General features: G+C 39.1%; 1 protein-coding gene across 3 annotated transcripts in view; it reads left to right on the top strand.

Moving 5' to 3' along the window:
- The window catches only part of negr1 (neuronal growth regulator 1), a 184,754-nt gene that overhangs the window by 43,056 nt on the left and 120,074 nt on the right, over window positions 1-21,624 (top strand). For all 3 annotated transcript variants that reach the window (XM_037534842.1, XM_017720913.2, XM_017720923.2), the window contains exon 2: window positions 9,458-9,696. In XM_037534842.1, coding sequence (XP_037390739.1) covers window positions 9,458-9,696 — 239 coding nt within the window. The remainder of the gene's footprint in view (window positions 1-9,457; window positions 9,697-21,624) is intronic.

The raw sequence follows: 21,624 nt of genomic DNA, 5'->3' as shown, positions 1-21,624 counted from the left end.
CTGGACCTTTAATTCAGTTCTAGTGCTGGATTTTGTTATCACTGGACCAAAATCCATGACTAGAAACTGGACCGAAGGCCCAGAGTTGAGGATCTCTGGTCTAATGAATAGCCCACATTTATGAACATCCACTGACTAAATACATTAAAAGTAAATTATTAAAATTCGAATGGATGGCCCATTCCGCTCGGTGTGGCAGACAGCAATCACTGTGTGAAAATGTGGTAGCAGGAGAAAAATGCTTGGCCTTTTGTAATGGGATAGTTTGGATGGGTTATTAACTAGAACAGAGCTGACACTGTTAATCAGATTTATTATACATGTAAAAATAACAATTCTGCCTTTGTTTTTTAAAATAAATCCATCTGTTTTCATTTTTATTTTCTGTCTGCAAGCCTTTTCAAATCCTAGATAAGCACAGTGTGAAACTACCTTCATGGCAGCTGGAAACAGTGGCACTCTTCTGTGCCATCTTATGTGACTTGGTTGTAAAAAGCTTTGGTGGATGTTTTAGCCATGATAAAAAGGTGATGACCAACTGCCACTCCAAAAAGTTTCATAAAAGCACAATGAGGTACAGAGTGAAGATGACCACTTCATCTGTATACTTAAGACTAGACCCCTACATATTCAGTACTCAGTGTCATAAATACTGTTATTATGACTATACGTGTCGTCAAGTTGATTCTAACTCCCGGTGACCATTTGCTTAGTGTGGTTCCAGAATATCTTGTGTTCAGACTTATTAATGGCTGATTGATGATTCCTCTGATTGTCTCCATCCATGTTGTTGCTGGTCACCCTCTTCCTCTTTCTCCTTCAACTGTTCCAAACATAATCGTCTTTTCCATAGTTTCTTTCATCATGCGTCCAAAACAAGAGGCTTCAGTTTGGTTATCTTGGCTTTAGTAAGAAGCGAGGCTTGCTTTGGATCAAGAATCAAATTGTTTGTTTTCTTTGCCATCCAATGTACTCTGAAAACTCACTGCCAGCATTGAAGTTTTAAAGACATAATTAATTCTCCTGTCCTGCTTTCACATCCATAAAGAACCACAGAAAAGACCATAGTCTGGACTTTGTTTGTAGAGACACATCCTTGTTTTTGAAGATGTTCTCAAGCTCCTTGATCCTTGGTCTGCTGAGTTCCAGTCTGTTGTATTTTTTGACTGCTGGATCCTTTGTGGTCTGGGCCAAGTGGGCAAAAGCTGTCCATCACTTCATCCTCAAAGATAATATCAAGTTACTAATATCAGGTAAAGTTAGTGGTCACACTTTATGTTGAGCTGGATTCCCATCTGTTCACTCTGTTCTTTCAGAAAACCTGGGAATATAATAACTGTGGCTATCATGACACACCACTCCCTCTGTAGTCTGTGGAGCACCAATATCTTGAGAGGATATGAAGTTTATTTTGCTGCTGTTGGAACAAAACCTCATATCTCCATTTTTGCTGTTTTTCAGTTTTTGCCAAAATTTGAAAATACATATTGGTGTTCACATTGTGTTTAAATTTCATGATGAATGGATCAAAAGAAATTGCCCAAATTTAGGGAATACGTCTGGTTACATTGACTTACATTCAAAGTAAAGTGCATTTGTTCCATCTTCTGTACAGTTATCATTTTGGAGATGTAAGGTTTTGTTCTGACAGCAGTGATTTCAGCTTTGTCAGCTTTATGAATTTGAAGGGCTGGCTGATGCATTATTTCTTCAGTATAATTTTGAAATAAGGTATTATTTTGTAACCCTAGCTTTTTATAAAAAATATAACTTTATAAGCATTTAATACTGATTTGTGGTGCTGGTGTTTTTGTACGGTCTGTTACATAAGGAAATGTCTGTAGATGTTACTATATCTTCAGCCATCTTCAGCCATCTGCTTAGTATGGACTAAGTATTCTGAACTCTGCTTGATGAACATAGTGTCTGAGATCTTTCCAGGGAACATATTTTGTTTTTAGTGAGTCATTCAACTGTAAAAAAGGAAAAAAAAATTATCTGGGTCAAACAAAGTGATGTCTTCTAGCTGTGATAATTATGGCTCACCACCAAATGCAGAAATTAGTCTGCATAACAGAAACACAATCTGGATCTTTTCAACACCATATGGTAATTAGCTTGAACCCTTTTTGAATATTTTAAAAGAACCCTACATAGCTGCTGTACCTTCTTCCTCCATTATGCTTCAATCCTACAATTCTGAAATAAACGTGCCAGAAAGGGTTTTTGGAGTGATGCAGTAGAAGAACCACTTTTGGTTCAGTAATGAACAGCTTGATTTGAGAGTTTCTTTTGATGAAGTTTTTCTAAAAGCCAACAAATGAAAGGTTCTTTAGGGGAAAACCAAAAGTGGTTCTTCTATCGAAAGGTTCTTAAAGGAAAATAGTTCTGTTGAAAGGCTTTTGAGGAGCCGAATGTGGTTCTTCTGTTGTAAGGTTCTTTTAGAGACCAAATAGGGTTCTTCTCTGGCACTGCTCCACAGAAAGCTTTTTGACTCCTTTTTTTTCCATCAACAATTTACAAAGATGCAGTAACTGAGTCTGCTGTTTTTTGTGCCTTCTTTTTCTATTAGATAAATGGATAAATACCTGTTTAATGACTGTTTCATCTGCAAAAGAAGCATCTAAATATGTTCCCTGGGGTCAGTGAAACAATTAAGTTAACCTCCTGTTACACTGTCGGAAGCTCCCCTCCTACTGGGTATCTAAAGGGAAAGCAGATGAAAAAGCCCACCCTGGATATGGAGAGGCTTGCCTTGATGAGGTTCTGAGGGCAAACGCTCCGAGGCAATGAATAAAGATGATTAAGGGAAATTCAAAGTAGTATCAGGCATGCCTTGATTACTGTGATTTCTCTCAGTAGTTTAGGCTGCAAACCCCACAGTGCACACATGGTTCAAACAGTAGTTTGGTATAACCTTTGCATCAGAAACCCGCTTGTTTATGAATTCATTAACCATCAGATTATTAAAGGAATTTTTGTGATTTTTTTTTTTTTTGTCATCTCCTCAAAGAGGCTTGTCAGTGTAAGACCAAATGCTAATGAAGTCAGTGACCATCCACCTAATTAAGAGAGACTGAGGAGACAAAGTTTTATGGAACAGATTTGAACTTTGTGCGTCAGAGACTCTCTGGAATGCGCACATTGTACGTCTTCACGTTGAAAGCTGTTTGTATAAAGAGGCTGTTGTATAGCTGTAACACTGATTTGTGTTCCTTTCTTGGCTTTTGCTGTCACTGTTAGAGATAAAGGTTCTGTGCAGGTACTTTTTCATTCATTTAGGTACCAGCAATGTAAACATACCCTGAAACGTTCTACAGACCTACTTGTAGAAGAACGCTTTTTAGTGCTATATAGAACCCTTTTCAAAAAGATGCCATATAGAACCATATATAACACATTCTCCATCAGTCTGAGGAAGCCTTTCATGTTGCAAAGAACCCTTTAGTCATGCAAAGGGTGCTTTGAGTGTCCATGACTCTATATAGAACCTGTTTTCTTTACGAAAGAACACTTGATGAACCTTCTTTTTTAAGACTGTACCTTTTCATAACCTAGTGTATCAAAACAGAACAATAAATAAAAAGGTCTGGAGTCAAGACAGTGTGTAGGGAGTCAGTACGACGCAAAAGCTATAGTAAAACTGCAAAATATAGTACAGTTATGTTCTCTAATGAAATGTACTGAAGACGTGCTCTTGAGGGTCCTGCCCTAGTGCCAAGAGGGCTACCGCTTCTGTCACAGTTTAATACCAATTGAAAAATACCAATACTAATAATCAATTAATTAAATTGAGCAACAATTTTTCAGAATGTCTGCATAAATCGTTATGGTTTAAACAAAGTCATTCAGAAATGCTGTCCTGCTCTGTTAGATAAAAGGCTCTGTGCAGGTACATTTTTTGTTCATCAAGGTCCAAACAATGTAAATGTATCTTTAAAGGTACAACAGTGGCTTCAAGGTTTAATTGTTAACCTTAAATAAGTTTTTCCAGGTGTACATATTTGTCCCTTTTTATAACCTAATGTTTTAAAACAGAACAATAAAAAAAGCCTGGAGACGAGACGGGTTGTGTGGAATACAACTTAGAAAATATGATTTCAATGGAAAATGATACAATTATGTTCCTTGACTAAAGGTACTGAGATGTACCCTTGGGAGTACCACCACAGTGACAAAAGGGGGAACTGCCGCAGTGACAGTTTACTTCCTTTTTTCTGAGAGTGTGTAGAAATATAAGTATTTTCATATTTACCTTTATTTTTGTAACGAGTCAGACTTAGTGAGACACGTGTGGTTAAAATGTGAACAAGAGGCTTTACTAGTTTGTCCAAAATCCGTAATTTAGGTCAAAAAACAGATGAAGGTCAAATCCAAAATGAGCCAACAGTGTACAAACACAGCACATGTAAATCCAGCCAACCAAAGTCCAAAAAGGGCACAGACAAATGGTAGAGTCGAAAATACAAACAGTGGGTCAAATACACAAAAAGCAGATCAGAGCACAAACAAGGCGGCTTGGTGGCTCCTAACCCAGCCTAAAGCCCGGGCTTATAAACTAACTGGATCTAGTCATATGATAGATAAAACAGGTGAAGAACATCAATAGTCAGGGGAAGCTGATCACTGATGGGTGGAACCAGGAGACCTTGACATCATGTGTTCACCCATAGGGTTCTGGGAATTGGAGTCCTGGGTGTCATGGCTGGAGGGATGCATGCCAATTTTACCATAATCAGTTTTCCGTATATAAAAACTGAAGACGTGTTGGTTCACTGGTCATACTGCATTGTTATAAAATGGCTGTATCTGCATTGTAGACATCGAGACCTGGTTCCTGTCACCACCACTGTAGACATCATTCAGTAAGTCAGTGAGTTTAACCACATCATATTAAACCACTGATGGACTTTGCTTACATCTCAGATGTTGAATTATACAGGCATTTTGGAAAATTGGTGGAATTCAGAGTTTGCTTATGTCTGAATATCCCTTTATTTGCACTATTGCCCCATTCAAATTAGTACCCTATTCTATTCTATTTGATTCCATCTTCTTGTTGGGGTTTCTTTGTCATGCCTGTTGTACATCTTTGCCTTTGGTTTAATCTGTAAGCTGCTGGGCTTGTTGTCAGAGGAATAAATTTGGCTTGAAGTATAGGGTGAAGTTTTATGAGCCAAATCAGATTTCCAGTCCATGTGACTGTACTGGCTGAGCTGGCAGCCTTGAGCTGGCAACTTTAAACCCCGCTTTGTTTACTCATCCATATGAGAGATGACTATAATCTGTTTCAAGCTTTGTTTGATGAATGCCAAAGAAGTTATTTTGACTCCATAAAAGTCATGAAATATCTGGGTTATTCAAATTAGGCAACACAAAGATTTTTGAGCATGTTATGAGTGGGGGTAGAGCAAAGAGGTGAACTAGACCGTAATGATTCCAGAGACCTGTCAGCTCCTCTAGTTTTGTTAAAAAAAGGAAAAAAGAACAAACTGTCCAGAAAAAAGCAACTCCAAAATGGTTTAAGTTTACAGGAGAAGGCAAAACGAAAGTTATTTTGGTCCATGTCTGTTTGTCCATTCATCAGGAAATGTTAATATGATGTAAAGCCCAGCTGCTGTGCTCAAATGATGTAGGAAAACAAAATTGACAGTTGTGATACATTGGATACTTTTTATGTCTGGTAAGGAATGACTATTATGAGAATAGTCAGGTAATGGGCTGTCTTGGTCCTTTAGGGGATGGAGAGATTACAGAGATTACATGCTCCTCCTGAATATTTTAATAATGTCTTTAAAAAGTAAAGACCATGTTATGGCAACTAATGGTCATGTCTGGAGAACCAGTGGACAGTACAGTACTAAAGGTACTCTGTTCACCACTCATTTAAATACAGCTGCAGTATAAGGGAATAGTACACACCTTGATGTTTCATCAGTGGATAGCTCTGCCACCAGAACCTAAATCAGAGTGTAGATTTAAACCTGCTACATTACATTATTCCCCATTCTGAGCACACACAGTGATCTGTATTTATCAAGGTCCCTGTAGTTAGAAAGAACACTGATCTGCCTCAGGCCTCATCAGTCCATGTAAGACTATTTCATGCTATGCAAAAGACATTAATGCATCTCCTCTGGAATTTGATAAATATGGGTCAGTATGAGTGAAATAGGTCAACTGGCAGGAGCAAAAGTGTCTTTGAGAGTGCAAGCTCCAGATCAACTATGAAGAATTTCAAGCATTTACAGTGCAGATATTTACAATGCAGTCCACATGTATTTGAACAGAAACTGTCTTTTAGTTCATTGGGTTTGAAACTAGTATGTTAACTGGGAGTATTGACTATTTTTAGGTGTTTAGTAAGTTTTTGGTAACAAAGTAGAGCCGGGCAGTATGACAGTATTTATCATCATTGTGATAGAATATATCACATTATGTCACTATAAGTTTTTCTGAGCATATTTATGGATATTTATTTAGTATTTAAAAAGCTTCCAAACAGCTTTTTTGATTATAAAGAGAACATAATTAGTCATGTTTAGTTGGATTTAGTTCAGCATAGTGTCAGATGTTGAATACAAGTAATTGGATTCATAGTTTTCGGTAATATTTTTGAAATATGGCACTACTTTGTCTGTACTTACCAGATGTCAGAAAAACTAAATATCTTGACACACCATGTTTTGTAAAATAAAAAAAAAACTACCACAATATTACATTTTGTCATATCACCCACCTATAGTAACAATTTCCTGTACTTATCAAATTATAAGCCATGAAATGTAACACTTATTTATATTTAATATTTGATACTTGATGTTATACAGTTATCTCAGTGTTTGTCCACAGCTCTGTTTTCTTTCTGGAGTCTAGACACATCTAAAAGTTGCTTAAAGTAGCTTTTACCCCTCTTGCCAATTATTTTAAACCTGTGATGTTAATTAGTCCTAACATCGTTATGTTAGAATCATTTTATACTTGTATAAAATTTGTATCTCTTGTATTATTAAAAACCTTGATTCCAAATTGTTGAACAACATTGTGTTTACATTTTCTGTCTCTGTCTCTATTTTGGGGGCAGCAAGTAAATGCAGAATTGGCTGCTCAGTTGAGAGAGACGTGCCAGTAGCAAGTAACCTGGAAAACCACAGTAGTGGATGACCAGAGAATACCTTTAGTATGTATAACAGTTCAGGAACACTCTGCAGGTTGTGGACATAGATGTGAGAGACTGCTTTCATAAAGAGAGTAGATACAGCAGCATGACCTTGGAGAGTTTACTATTAGATGTGAACCCATGGCAAGCTTTAAGAGCAGACTGCAGAGTTCTTGGACAAAGTCTTATGTCCAGATGAGCTGAAGATTAAGTTGTACCAGAGTGAGTGAATGAGAAAAGTGTTGATGATAAAAGGATCACTCATCCAAGCATACCTCCTCATCTGTGAAACATGCTTGTATGGGCATGCACAGCCTCCAGTGAAACTGCCTCATTTGTCTTTATTGATGTGAATTCCGACAGCAGCTGGGTGAGTTCGGGTGTGTACAGAAGCAACTTGGAGTTTTTCACAGCCAAAATTGGAATGTTCTTCACCAGCGAAGTCAATCACTGATTTGAGTCCTATTGAATAAGCATGTCTAAAGACAAGACTGAAGGCATAAAGCCCAGAAAATGAGCAGGAACTGGAAATGGCTACTTTACAGGCCTGCCAGAGCATGACCAGAGAAGATACCCAGCTTCTGGTGATGTCTAAAGGTCATAGACTTCAGGCAGTAATTGATTGCAAAGGCTTTGCAACCAACTGAATTTAACGGTTTTATTTATCTTGTTACTAATGTAACCTGTAAAATCCAGCCAAACCGCATGTAAGCAGCCCCAAAGACTGTTTTCAGCAGTTCAGCCTCATAATGTTAAAAGTTTAATTAAATGGGCTAAAGTAAAGAGCTAAACAGCAAACAGCCACTATCCAGCAACTGACCAACTGCAATCTTTAGCCTCTTTATCGATGTAGAAATAGTAACATAGAATGGCCATTGATGATCACTCAGGAGTATGGATATTCTTCATTATACTAGTTGCTGCTAACAATGCTCACTTTACTTTAAACAGCTGGAACTACTTTCTTGAGTAAAAGTCATTGCCAATAAGTCCATAAATTTGAAACAATATTAGGTGTTTCTTTGTTTTCTTTATGAAAGCATTAGAAAAAGCATAAAAGCATACTTTGGGGTATAAATACATTAGAATCACTTGTATTTAAAGCAGTCGTTGGTATTTTAATATTCTAAGTCATGTGTTCTCCCAAATAACACCACACCTCTGAGGAATAACACATTTTCTCTCATGGTCTGTTGCTTAAAATACAGGTGAAGTTTGATTTATCACAGGAACAGGGAGTTAGTGAGAAATTCTGAAGGCCTACTGCTATTGGCACTTGATGCTGTCAATCAGACAATAACCTTGTTGAAATTTTGAGTCTTTAATTAAAGAAGAAAAGTCACATTGGATTATTTTTAGTGTCTGAGGGTGCTGCATGATGCCAGAGGTTTGAAAAACATAGGAGGACTCCTCTCCCAAGAAACACTGCAGTCGCCTGACTGTCCCATTCACTCGCTCATCCCCTCAGACTCAGTCACAACCAGCCACTAACCCACCTCCTTCAAGCTCACAACAGAAAAGTCACTTTACCAACTGGGAATACAGAGCTAGCCATAGGAGCAGTTGGAGTGTAGTGATAGTCTAGCAGGATTTACATTTTCATTGTTTATTCAGAAGCTCAGATTATGAATGAACAATGAATTCACAGCTAACTCCACTCAACTTTTTGTAATAATTTCAAGCGAGCTCTCATTCCAACAATTAAAACAATGTTAGCTCAGTTATAACAGGAAGCCTATCTCAACATAGGCTGTCCGTTCCTGTCGATTGTCCATGGAAAGTGTTCAACCTGGTCTGCTGCTCAAAAGACCAAACTTTAAATCTTTCTTGGAATGTTCTAGCTTGAAATGTTTTGAACAAAGGCAAATGTTTCTCGGTACAAATGCAGTTCAGATTATTAACAGAATCAGCAATTTTTTGGTTACCTTATTCACAGTCTTTCAACAATGTGTGTGTTAATTGGCTGATTCAGAGCAAAAGCGTTTGTAAATTCCACAGATCCTTACGAAGTTGAAAAGCAAAATGACCTCCAGTAGATGAGGGGACATGGCCATGCTGTGCAGTGCTGATACAGCCATGCCCCGACCAGCTGTAACTGTCCAAATGAACTCTAGGTGACATTGGAATTTTGCTTTATGGATTCTTCAATGAAAAAGATATTCCACAAAATGTCATGATTTTGTTCTGAATGCTTATTTAGAGGGCTGGAATGTTGATCAAGACTGTTTGACAGCATGACTGGGCCTCTTTAAATGACCTAGAATTTAAATTTTAATCATCTGTCTTTTCATCTTTCAGGTGCTACCTGTTGGATGGGATCTCAAAAGGAGCATGGTTGAACCGTTCCAGTATAATATTCGCAGGGAATGACAAATGGTCAGTGGATCCTCGTGTGTCCATCGTATCAAATATGGGTGATAAACATGAATACAGTCTACAAATACAGAAAGTGGATGTAACGGATGAAGGCTTATATACCTGCTCTATACAGAGTGAACGCAATCCTCGGCCTAAAATCATTCACTTAATCGTAAAAGGTAAGTGTCTTAAACTTCTACATTAAAAATGGACAGTTATTGCAGTTACTGAAGTTGTTGCAAACATTTAGAAGGAAGGTGCACCATCTTTATCTTTATTAGGAGATTTTGTGATCACATGATGCATATATTGCATTTATATTGCACAAAACGACACCAACGGTATTTGTTAGTAGAATGCCCTTCTTCTGACACTGCGTACAGAATATCAGTATAGTGTCTCATATTTCTGTCGGTTGGATGGACCACATTAGTTGTGTTTTTGATTTGATTTTGTCAGAGAGAGTTTTAGCTTTGAGCCAGATTTACATGAACATTGTTCCTTGAACCAGACAAAATGTGCAAAGGTGCTTTATAGATGTAGCTTTGAGTACTGTACAGAACATAATAATGAGCTAGAGATAACAGGCATCCTGGGTAAGACCTTAAAGCAAAAATAGAAAATCTTCTGTTTTAATAAAAAGCTGTGTCTTGCAGGACCACAGGTGGTTGCATATTCAAAAGAATGGTGAAACAAATGACTTGTGCCTTCTTGCTATGCTGTGTGAACATATCTCTTAGAAACAGCTGAGGAAAGTCTGCATAGTCTGAGAAGGTTTTTAAATTATATTCTGAACGTTTTAGTCAAGCCCAACCGCACATCTGAAATTAGAAATCAGGAGGTTGTGGGCTTATTATTCTAGTCTTCAACAAGATGCGATTGAAATGCCCTTTACTTGGAGAGTTATCACTGGTTTATCCATAGTGGAAACAAGAGGGCAAATCCTAAAATTAAATTTTAATGAGAGAATCCCAAGCTCTGTCTGGCAGGCTCAGCACCTCAATTGCTCATAGTGAGTATAACTTTTTCTAAGCAGTGCCTGTTGGTTTGGAGACGTTTTGGAGAGAAGAGTAGAATTTTTGCACACAAAGTCATTAGCTTGACCCCAGAAATGAAACTTGATTTTGTAGTGTGAGATTTATGAATATTGTAAGTTCACACATTATATGACTAGTGTAGGCTAATGATGTTAGAACCAAGTTCCTCTGATATCCACAGCTATCCAGTGCTACATGTAAGGTTATGCTAATTAACACAATATAACCCTCTCCAAAAAGACCTTTTATCTTAGAGGAATTAAAGGCTCAGTAGATTTTTACATTAGTTTTTTCTGTAGAGTACTGCATGTGCTTCATCATTCATTGGAAAATGTACACAGTAAATGATGTGTTTCTATGCTTATAACTCAAATACTAGCCATGGATGTGTGGCTACTGGCTACTGAGTATGAGTTCGTATTGTGAGTAAGCTAATTGAGAAAAGTATCTATAAAGTTAATACAATTTCAGAACAGTAATGAATAAATGAAACTTTATTCAAGTGGAGAGACGGGGCAGGGCTTATACTATGCATGCATCTGTACTCAAATGACTCAACTGCACTATTTTTCTGAAGTCGCTGTTAAATATGATATTCGTAGAGTGCTGCCACATCAGGAATTACAGTTATTAAAGTTATTTTTGAGAATTTGTTTATGTGAGCCAATTGGTGCACTATGTAATTTGATCTCTGTTTAATATGGTGTAGTGGATAACACCTCTGCCTTCTATGCTGTAGACTGGGGTTCAATCCCTGTCTGGGTAATCACTCTACATAATACCTGTTAGAGTCCTCGGGCAAGACTCCAAACTTTACCTGTGTAAAATAATCAAACTCTAAGTTGCTCTGGATAAGAGCGTCTGCCAAATGCCGTAAATGTAATCAAGACATTTTTAACACATAAACATGCACTATATGGCTATCCTAGGGGACATCCATCCTAATGTTTGAGGTCATGTGTTTGTCACACCTCTTGCCATGCAATCTCCATATATAAGCATTAACAGTAAAATGGGTCATGCTGAAGATCTATGTGACTTTAAACATGGCACTTTCATAGGATGCCACCTTTGCCACAAGGCAGTTCATGAAATTTGAGCCCTACTAGATCTGCCCCAGTCAAGTGTAAGTGCTATTATTGTGAACTGGAAGTATCTAGGACTACACAAACTCACAAAGTAGGGCTGCCAAGTGCTCAAGCACATAACACATAAAAAACACATCTTTTGTTGCATCACTACAGAATGAGAGGTAGTGGAACTACTTTCTCTGAAGTGATGAATCACACTTCACTATCTGGTGAATGCAGGGAAAATGATACCCACTGGAATGTACAGTGCCAAGAAGTATAGTAACAGTAAGTTTGGTGGAGGAGGGATAATGGTCTGGGGCTTGTTAAAATAATGTTAATGTCACAGTGTACGAAGACATTTTAGACAGTTATATGCTTTCAGTTTTATGGCAACAGTTTAAGTAAGGCCATTTCCTCTTACAGTATGACTGTGCCTCTGTGCACAAATTGAGGTCCACAAAGACATAGTTTGATGAGTTTGCTGTGGAGGAGCTCCAGTGACCTGCTAACAGCCTGACCTCAATTGACTGATTAAACACAAATTTCCAGAGACCCATTCAAAAATCCTGTGGAAAACCTGCCCAGAAAAGTGGAGGCTGCTGGGATGTCTAACAAGCTAATTTAGGTGTGATGGTCAGGTGTCCGAATACTTTTGGCCATACAGTGTATCAAAAATCCAGTTGAATCTTCACCTAGAATATCATTTCAGACTTAACAGTGAGCATTGTTACATCCTTTATTGCCATATTTGCTAAATTAAACAATGAAATTGAAATTGAAATTGATGATGTTTGTACTTCAGTGACTTGGTTTCTTAATCTGTCTGTTTTTTGTTTTCATGCCATGAATGGTTTCTTTACCAGAGCTGGTATGGTTCCAACTTGGGCAGCTCTTATCACATTACCAGGGTACAGATGCAGGCCACTACAACACACTTGATGCAGCTTAGATTTGCATTCATTCCCCATCATGCCGAGGCAGGAAATGTCCTCTTGGAAAGCTGCATAAGCCAGGGCTTTTTCGGTTTCCTCCACACATCTCCTTGTTAACTCATCTTTTTAAATTAAAAGCCAAATCTTGTTCAATAAAAATATGCTATTTGACAACCACTCAGAAGGTAGCTGTCTAGAAAAGCAGTACAGTCTTCAAACAGGCAGATATGTAACTGCCTTAATCTGCATTCATTCATTTATACTATGTATTTTTGAACATGTTCGATGTTATGACATATCAAGCAGAATAATTTAATAATATAACACCCTCCCTAGCAATACTGGTAATGGATTTATATAAAATGCATTATTGCTACTCATTATTTTGAGAAGCTAATCATGTGCACTCAAAATAATATTCTATATTCCTCAAATGTGAAACAGCCCTGCTGTTTTTGTTGTTAAACTAGAGGCCAGTGTGTTCCTGCAGATAGGAAGTTGCATTTAAATCTGTTAGCAACATTTATATAAGTTGATAATTGGGATGGTTTTGACAGAAATCCCAGACTTTTGTCAGTGCTAAATCTGTTGACTGAAACATTTGCTGCCCTGTTTTTTCTTCATCATGTGCACCCTGTACTTGAGCACTATGTCCAGCTAAAAAATTTGTTTACTGTCTCAGCTGTGCGAATGTAAACTTTGTGGCCTGCTTGACCTTTTTGTTCTAGGTTTGAGTGATTTGGTTTCTTTTGCCAGTTGAAACTTTCTACAGTTGATGCTGCATTCAAGCCAGAGTTTGAAGATTCCAATTTTTATAGTTTTGACATTTCTGGTCAAACACGTTTGTCAAAATGAGTAAAGAATATAACAGTTTGGGGGAAAAAAGAAAATATAGAATATAAATGTGCCATAACTTTTGCACAGGCCACATTTTGTTTTATTTTTTTCTCTGAATATGTTAATTCCAGCAATTAAACAGCTAATGTGCATTCAAATGTGCAGTTCCCTGTAGGGGATGTCTAAACTTATTTACAATTAGAAATTTGTAACGGTGGGGAGCGATGAGGCGGACGCATACGCTGAGATAAGCGACTTTTATTGAGGGCAAATCCAGGGTCATGGTCATGACAGTCCAGGTTCAGGTAGCCAATACGAAGAGCAGGAGGGATAGACATAGCAAACACACAGAAATCCAAACTATAAAAACAGCACATCAGAACAGGCTTCCAAACAATTCAAACATCAAACCTCAAACATATCAAACAACAAACAAAGACCAACACAGAAGAGGGCAAACACAGGGCTTATATAACAGAGGCATGACGGGGGACAGGTAGGAAACAGGTGGTAACAATCAGGGGTGCAGTCAGACAACAAGGGGGCTGGACTGAACCAAAACAAACACACATGGATGAAAAAGTAAACAAAAAGCACATGGACAGGACTGGGAGTGGTCAATTGTGACAATATTCAACAAAACATGTAAAAACCAGGGGTGCTGAAACTTTTTGCATGCAAGGCCCATCTACTCTTGCAAGTTTCTAGTACATATATTGTGGCAAATTTATTAAATCAAAATTTGTGGTCCGTGTTTAAATCTTGGTATGTATAGGAATCATTATGGTGAATTTAGAACATGTACAAATTCACGGTTATGTAACATTTACAGTGACTGCAGCACTAATGTGAATTTAGTGATTTTGTCAAGTCAGAATATTACTTGAAGCTACAGGCAGTGGAGTTTTACAGGCGCTACTCAGCTGTACTCTTTCCAGCTCTGTGCAAGTCATATTCACTCATAGGGCCAGTTTCCCAGATTAATCCTAAGCCTGGACTGAAAAGGATTTTCAACGGTGAATCACCATCGGCATTGCAATTTAGTCCAAGACTGGGCTTAATCCGTGTCTGGGAAACTGGCCCATACAGATTAACAGGCAGTGCTTAGCTCTTAGCTTTTCCCCCACATGAAAAGTTAGTGACGGGTGTTTTGCCACTTGAAATTTGCCATGTCGATCACAATTCATTTCTCTCTGTTAAGGCAGCAATAGATGGACTAGATTAGTGTCTTGAGGGGATGACGGGGGGACCGAATTGAAATTTCTGTGCTTGAATTAGGTGATTAGTTGTTGTTACGCTGTAGCACTGTTTATTAGAAGGTGTGCTAGAAAGTCCATTAATCACAGCCTTCCATGAACTGCCAAGGCCAAAAGTATGATAACAGTATTATTACTGTGCAAATGTGTCGCTTTTTTACAAACTGCAAGACGCCTTATTATTTTGTTTTGCCAGTCTCAGTGAACCCAGACATCATGGGATGTGCATGGGTGACGTCTGAAACTGGTACAAGGTTGTGTTAGAATTAGGGGAACTGAGGGAAGAAGGCAGTAATTTCACCTTGTCACATGTTAGTTTTTCATCATGTGACTACAGCTGCAAAGTCTCTGGTTACGACAGGGATTTACATTTTTTTTAAAGGCTTTTGTCTTTAATATAGTATGGCAGCTCATTTCATGGTGGGAATGGCTGTAAAGTAAGTTGGTAAATTGCTAGTTTTGACATATGTTATGTGAAATTCGCAGGAGTCTGAGGATATGGCCGTGGTAGTTGGTATAAAGTGTTATGAATACTCTACTAGCAGGTGTGCAAGTTTCATGCAGTCATTACTGACAACAGAAGCAAGCCCTTCAACACATTTGCTGCCTGCGAGAAAATGTTCTTGTTTTTTAACTACGACTCTATATTTGTTGAGGGCAATATGATTATATGTTATTATGTTACTATGATTAAAGTACAAAAATAGAGATGGCATCACACCGCTCTTTCTGTTAGCAGATACAGGTACTGATCTTTTTCTTTAAACACTTTAAATATAGCAATTATTAATGTAAGCACTTCTTGCTCTAACTATTTAAACTGTGACCACATCACACATTGCAATTTCAGGATAGATTTACTACAAGATTTGTTGATTTGTTGATTTCATCAGCATTTCCTGATGATTTTGTGCTGATACTGGGGCCTAGCCTAGTGATCAGTGTCGTCTCCGGTCACAGGATGTTCCAACTGTAAACATATCTTTTAACATCATCAGTACTTACAGAGCAATAACGACTGCATATTTCATGACAAAGAGCATAATTGAGGGGTTCACAATAGGGGTGTACATTCTGACTCGTTTTAATATTTAAGTGTCTACAAGAGTTAATCAACCGATGTTTGGTTAACTGCAGGTGAAAGAAAAAAACTTCAAGGCTTACACTTCTGGTGTTAAGAGGACAAAAACCCAGTATCACAAAAAAAAAGCAAGTAGAGGATTTGATGAGGACTTGTAGTCTCACACAATATACTTTCTTCTGTAAACAGTGTACTAAGATATTAATTTGTCAGAGGAATATCCTTCCACTGTAGCTGTTGCCTTTCAGCAAGAAGGGCCTGGGTTTGATTCCCCGTCTGGGCAACCAGGGTCCTTTCTGTGTGGAGTTTGTTCTCTCCATGTCTGCGTGGGTTTCCTCCCATAGACATCAGGTGAATTGGAGATGCTAAATTGCCCCTAGGTGTGAGTGTGTGCCTGCCTTGTGTTGGACTGGCAGACTGTCCAGGGTGTTTCCTGCCTTCTGCCCAGTGACCACTGGAGTGAATGAGTGTACAGTATCTGAACCTTGCTAATATCTATAAAACTGCACTATATTTGACTTCTCTGTCTCTTTCACAGGCAGTTTGGTCATGTCCAGGCTCATGATTTGAAGTTGGCACAGTGTAATATTCAAAGTTACTCAGAAATGTTGTTAGTCTGTATATTTTCTCTTCTTGTGTTGAAATGAGCGAGTACTTGATAATAATTTCAAAATTCAATCACTGACACCTTAAACAGGTGTGCCTGTGCTGGCCCTAGTTCACGCTGAAGGCGGAAAAACGTGATGCCCACTGCAGGTCTTTTTTTCTTGGAGATTCACACTGGTTTTTTTTTTGGTTTTTTTTTAAATGCCACTTCATGGTTTGTGTCTCTCTGTTGCTAAGCAACAGCAGCATTGTAACTGTCAGTCAGGTGTGCCAGCAAGCTGTCATTTTGTTATGTACAGGCAGAAAGTTAAACTACTACAGTTAACTAGCCAACGTGCTGCTGCTAGCCAAAACATGAACTAAAAAACTGCTCACTGAAGACTCGCCTTACCTTTGATCTGATTAGGCAGCACAGAAAAAATTGATGCAGGCCCATGATGCAGGCTACTTGACCACTTTCAGTTAAACGTTTTTCAACTTTTGTGTCCACACAAAACAGCTGCACAGGGCACATAAAATGCAAGGTGCCCAGCATGCAAAACACATCTCTCAAATTAAAAACAACCAGAAAAACGGCCTTGTTTGCAGAAATACATGTACAATGTGCCAACCCCACACTTAGTGCTGTTTAATTGGATTTAGTGCAGCTCAGTACATTAAACACTGAATAAAAATCACTGTAATCACAGTGTTTGATAGTATCTTATGAAAGTGGCCATACTGGTGCACTATGTCCATTCCTGTTTATCAAACTTCAAAGAAACTAAATGGTGCAATACTTATTGTGTATGATTGAAATGACTTTAAGTGTTGAGAAAGTATATTTTTGCCATATTGCTCACTCTTGCACTAGTCGGTTGTGCACACAAGCTTTTCTGCAAAGAGACTGGTTTAGTTTGTATTGTTCCTATAGGCAGCCTGTCCAGGGTGTTTCCTGTCTTCTGCCCAGTGACTGCTGGATAGCAGCTTAAATAACGTGTGTGTGTGTGTGTGTGTGTGTGTGTTTCTATAGTTTTTCAGTCTCTGGCTCTAGTTGCTTAACTAGAAAGCACAATGATGCTTGTATAGCTGTGTTAATAAATTTACTTGTATTGGAGTTATGTAGCCTTCTTGTCCTGGCTATTATTATAATTACACTTGAATAATGAGAACACTGAGAACCTCTTATCCTAGAGTAGACAATTGAAAACTAAGCTTAACATGTAATTGAAGTAAAGGGCAAAGTAAAAATGGCCTTTATTTTGAAGCTCTCTATTTGCTATCATCCTGCATTTAGATAATAATAGACTCTATTATAATAGGTTAGTTGTCCTGTAGTCCCTTTAGATGCACCAACCCTTTTATACAGTCTGTGCTTAGGCTCATTATATTGTGAAGATTAAAATAAGATGTATATTTTTAATATGTAGCTTTATATCCTGCAGATAAGACGATGTTTAATGTGAATGCATAGGACTTGCTGAAAACACCAAAAGATGGACACTGCAGTGTTTATTTTGACCTATTTATTGGCCAAAATAAGAGCTCCTTTGGCAGACCACATACTGTTCTATTTTACCCACTATTGTACTGGCAATAGAGTACATTGGTCCACTCTGTATTGTAGACAGCTAACTGGACAGGTTCACTCTAAAACAGTCTTCAAAGTGTGTCAGAGGAATACAGCTTTTGAAATGAGGCTGCCTCATACATGATTGTTACACTCTGCCTTTGCGACACTAAGGGAACAACAAACCACTTCACTTGCCACGGAAATACTATATAAATCCAAAAATGTGTAAACGTCTGCTCATCCAACATTTCTTCTAAAATGAATGTGTGTGCGCAATATCAGTGCCTGTGACAGCAGTGGGTTCACCTTAAAGTACCTATATTCACTAATTAGAAGGGTGTCTGGATGCTTTTGGCCATACAGTATAGTAGTGATAACGTCACAGAGAACTAAGTTCTAAATCAATTGAGTTGTAACTAAATTGGATTTTTATCTTTTTCTTTCTTTTATTTCTATGCATGTTTATTTTCTATAAGTCATTAGAGAGGAAATGTGTTGTGTTTCTTTTACAACAGATTCTTCTACACCAGATTCTTTGCCATTTAATTAAGGTTGTTCTTAGATCAAAAAAGTGCTCTCAGTTTACGGAGTGATATTTTTCACCAACACACACCCACCCATTTACTACCTACTCAGTCCATGGAGAATCTTTTGAAATTTCCTATCATTGCTTCTTGTAGTGGTAGGTCTTTCTAGTAGAATCATTTCATTTACAGTTAGAGGGGTTTACAAACCTGCCAGATCTGACAACTGACCATAATTAGTCAGCGAATAATCAACTGGCAAGCTTAAAAAGATGTCACCCATCAAAATATTAATCATAAAATAACAGTTCCAGTTGTGAAATCTGATTGGCTGAGCCACGCTGAAATGCATACTTACATAGCACACACATTCAATGAGTGTGTGTATTGATGCACTATTAACATTATGTTGTCTTTTTAATACATTAAAACACAATAAAACATGAGAAAAGTACTGATACACAGTCCATACAAACTTCTGCACATTTATTATTATTTGCTATTTATTTATTTGAGTTTAACATACTGAAGAAAAAATGAAAGATTAATTGGAGCTTCTGAAAAAGTTATGGTATTTTGTATTCTGTATTTATATGTTAAACTCAGCAATTAAATAGGAATTGTGATATTTAAGTTTGTTTCTTTTAGAGGATGTGTTAGCTTATTTTCACTTAGAAAATCAATAGAACGTACAATTCCAATGAAGTTGGGACATTGTGTAAAACATAAATAAAAACAAAATATGATGATTTGCAAATCCTTTTCAACCTATATTCAATTGAATACACTACAAAGACAAGATATTTAATGCTCAAACGGATAAACTTTGTTGTTTTTTGCAAATATTCACTCATTTTGAATTTGATGCCTGCAACACATTCCAAATAAGTTGGGACAGGAGCATGTTTGCCACTGTGCTACATCACCTTTCCTTTTAACAACACTCAATAAGCGTTTGGGAACTGAGGACACTAATTGTTGAAGCTTTGTAGGTGCAATTCTTTCCCATTCTTGCTTGATGTACAACTTCACTTGCTCAACAGTCCAGGGTCTTTGTTGTCGTATTTTGCACTTCATAACGCACCAAACATTTTCAATGGGAGACAGGTCTAGACTGCAGGCAGGCCAGTCTAGTACTCGCACTCTTTTACTACGAAGCCACGCTGTTATAACACGTGCAGAATGTGGCTTGGCATTGTCTTGCTGAAATAAGCAGGACATCCCTGAAAAAGACGTTGCTTGGATGGCAGCATATGTTGCTCCAAAACCTGTATGTACATTTCAGCATTAATGGTACCTTCACAGATGTGCAAGTTACCCATGCCATGGGCACTAACACACCCCCATACCATCAGAGATGCTGGCTTTTGAACATTGATTTCCAAAAACAATTTGAAATGTGGACTCGTCAGACCACAGGACAGTGACAGTGAGACCTGGAAGGGCGTGATTGGGAGGAACGGCCTCCCTGATCTGAACCCGAGTGGTGTTTTGTTATTGGAGTTCTGTGCTTGCCACAGTCTGTCCATGTTTGAACACAAAGGTGTGCATAAGTGCACATGGCATCAGGACACCTTAGGCCGCAGTTTGTTGATCGACTTCGTAGTTGTGTCATCGGATTTGTGACCATGTGTTTTGGACACCCGCGTGAAGAGAGGAGTGGAGCTGTCAACCGATCACCACCTAGTGGTGAGTTGGATCAGATGGTGGGTGAAAATACTGGACAGACCTGGCAGACCCAAACGAGCTGTGAGGGTTTGTTGGGAACATCTGGCAGAGGAACCTACTAGAAAGATCTTCAACTCCCACATCCAACAAAGCTTCGACCGCATACCGAGGGAGGCCAGTGACATCGAGTTCGAGTGGGCCCTGTTCCGTGCCTCCATTGTTGATGCAGCCGATCGGAGCTGTGGCTGCAAAGTCGTAGGTGCCTGTCGTGGCAGCAATCCCCGAACCCATTGTTGGACACCTCAGGTAAAGGAAGCCATCAAGCTGAAGAAAAATTTCTATCGGGCATGGCTGGCTTGTGGGATTCTGGAGGCAAAAGATGGGTACCGAAGTGCCAAGCGGGTCACGGCTTCGGCGGTTGCTGAGGCAAAAACTTGGGTGTGGGAGGAGTTTGGTGAGGCCATGGAGAAAGATTATTGACAGGCACCGAGAAGGTTCTGGCAAACCATCAGGCGCCTCAGGAGAGGAAAGCGGTTCCTGACTAACACTGTATACAATGGGGCTGGGGGGCTGCTGACTTCGACTGGGGACGTCATTGGATGGTGGAAGGAATACTTCAAGGATCTTCTTGATCCCACCAACAATCCTTCCCTAGAGGAGGCAGAGCTTGGAGATCCGAGTGAGGGTCCGTCCATCACTCGGGCTGAGGTAATCAAGGTGGATGTTGTAGGGCTGTCCTGGCTGAAACAACATCGCATGGACATCTGGGGCGGTCCCCCTGGAATGGCAGACTGGGGAGGTGGTCCCGCTTTTTAAAAAAGGGGACCGGAGGGTGTGTTCCAACTATCGGGGGGTCACACTTCTCAGCCTACCTGGTAAGGTCTATGCAGGGGTACTGGAGAAGATAGTCCGACTGATAGTTGACTCTCAGATAGAAGAGGAACAATGCGCATTTCGCCCAGGTCGTGGAACACTGGACCAGCTTTATACTCTCACCAGGGTCCTGGAGGGTGCATGGGAGTTTGCCAAACCAGTCTATATGTGTTTTGTGGATTTGGAGAAGGCATTTGATCCATGTCCCTTGGGGGATCCTGTGGGGAGTGCTCTGGGAATACAGGGTGAGGGGCTCGTGGTTACAGGCCATTCAGTCCCTGTACAGACAGAGCAGGAGCTTGGTTCGTATAGCCGGCAGTAAGTCGGACTGGTTTCCAGTCAGGGTTGGACTCCGCCAGGGCTGTCCATTGTCACCGATTCTGTTCACAACTTTTATGGACAGAATTTCTTGGAACAGCCAAGTGGCGGGGGGTGTCCAGTATGGTGACCTCAGGATTTCATGTCTGCTTTTTGCAGATGATGTGGTCCTGTTGGTGTCATCAGGCCAGGACCTCCAGCTCTCTCTGGACCAGTTGGCAGCCGAGTGTGGAGGGGCTGGGATGAAAATCAGCACCTCTAAATCTGAGGCCATGGTCGTCATTCAGAAAAGGGTGGAATGCTCTGTCCAGGTAGGGAGTGAATTCTTGCCCCAAGTGGAGGAGTTTAAA

The sequence above is a fragment of the Pygocentrus nattereri genome, chromosome 26, assembly GCF_015220715.1.
Source record: "Pygocentrus nattereri isolate fPygNat1 chromosome 26, fPygNat1.pri, whole genome shotgun sequence".
In the NCBI taxonomy this organism is placed as follows: domain Eukaryota; kingdom Metazoa; phylum Chordata; class Actinopteri; order Characiformes; family Serrasalmidae; genus Pygocentrus; species Pygocentrus nattereri.
The sequence above is the reverse complement of the archived record's forward strand: the minus strand, read 5'-3'. Positions and strand labels throughout refer to the sequence as shown.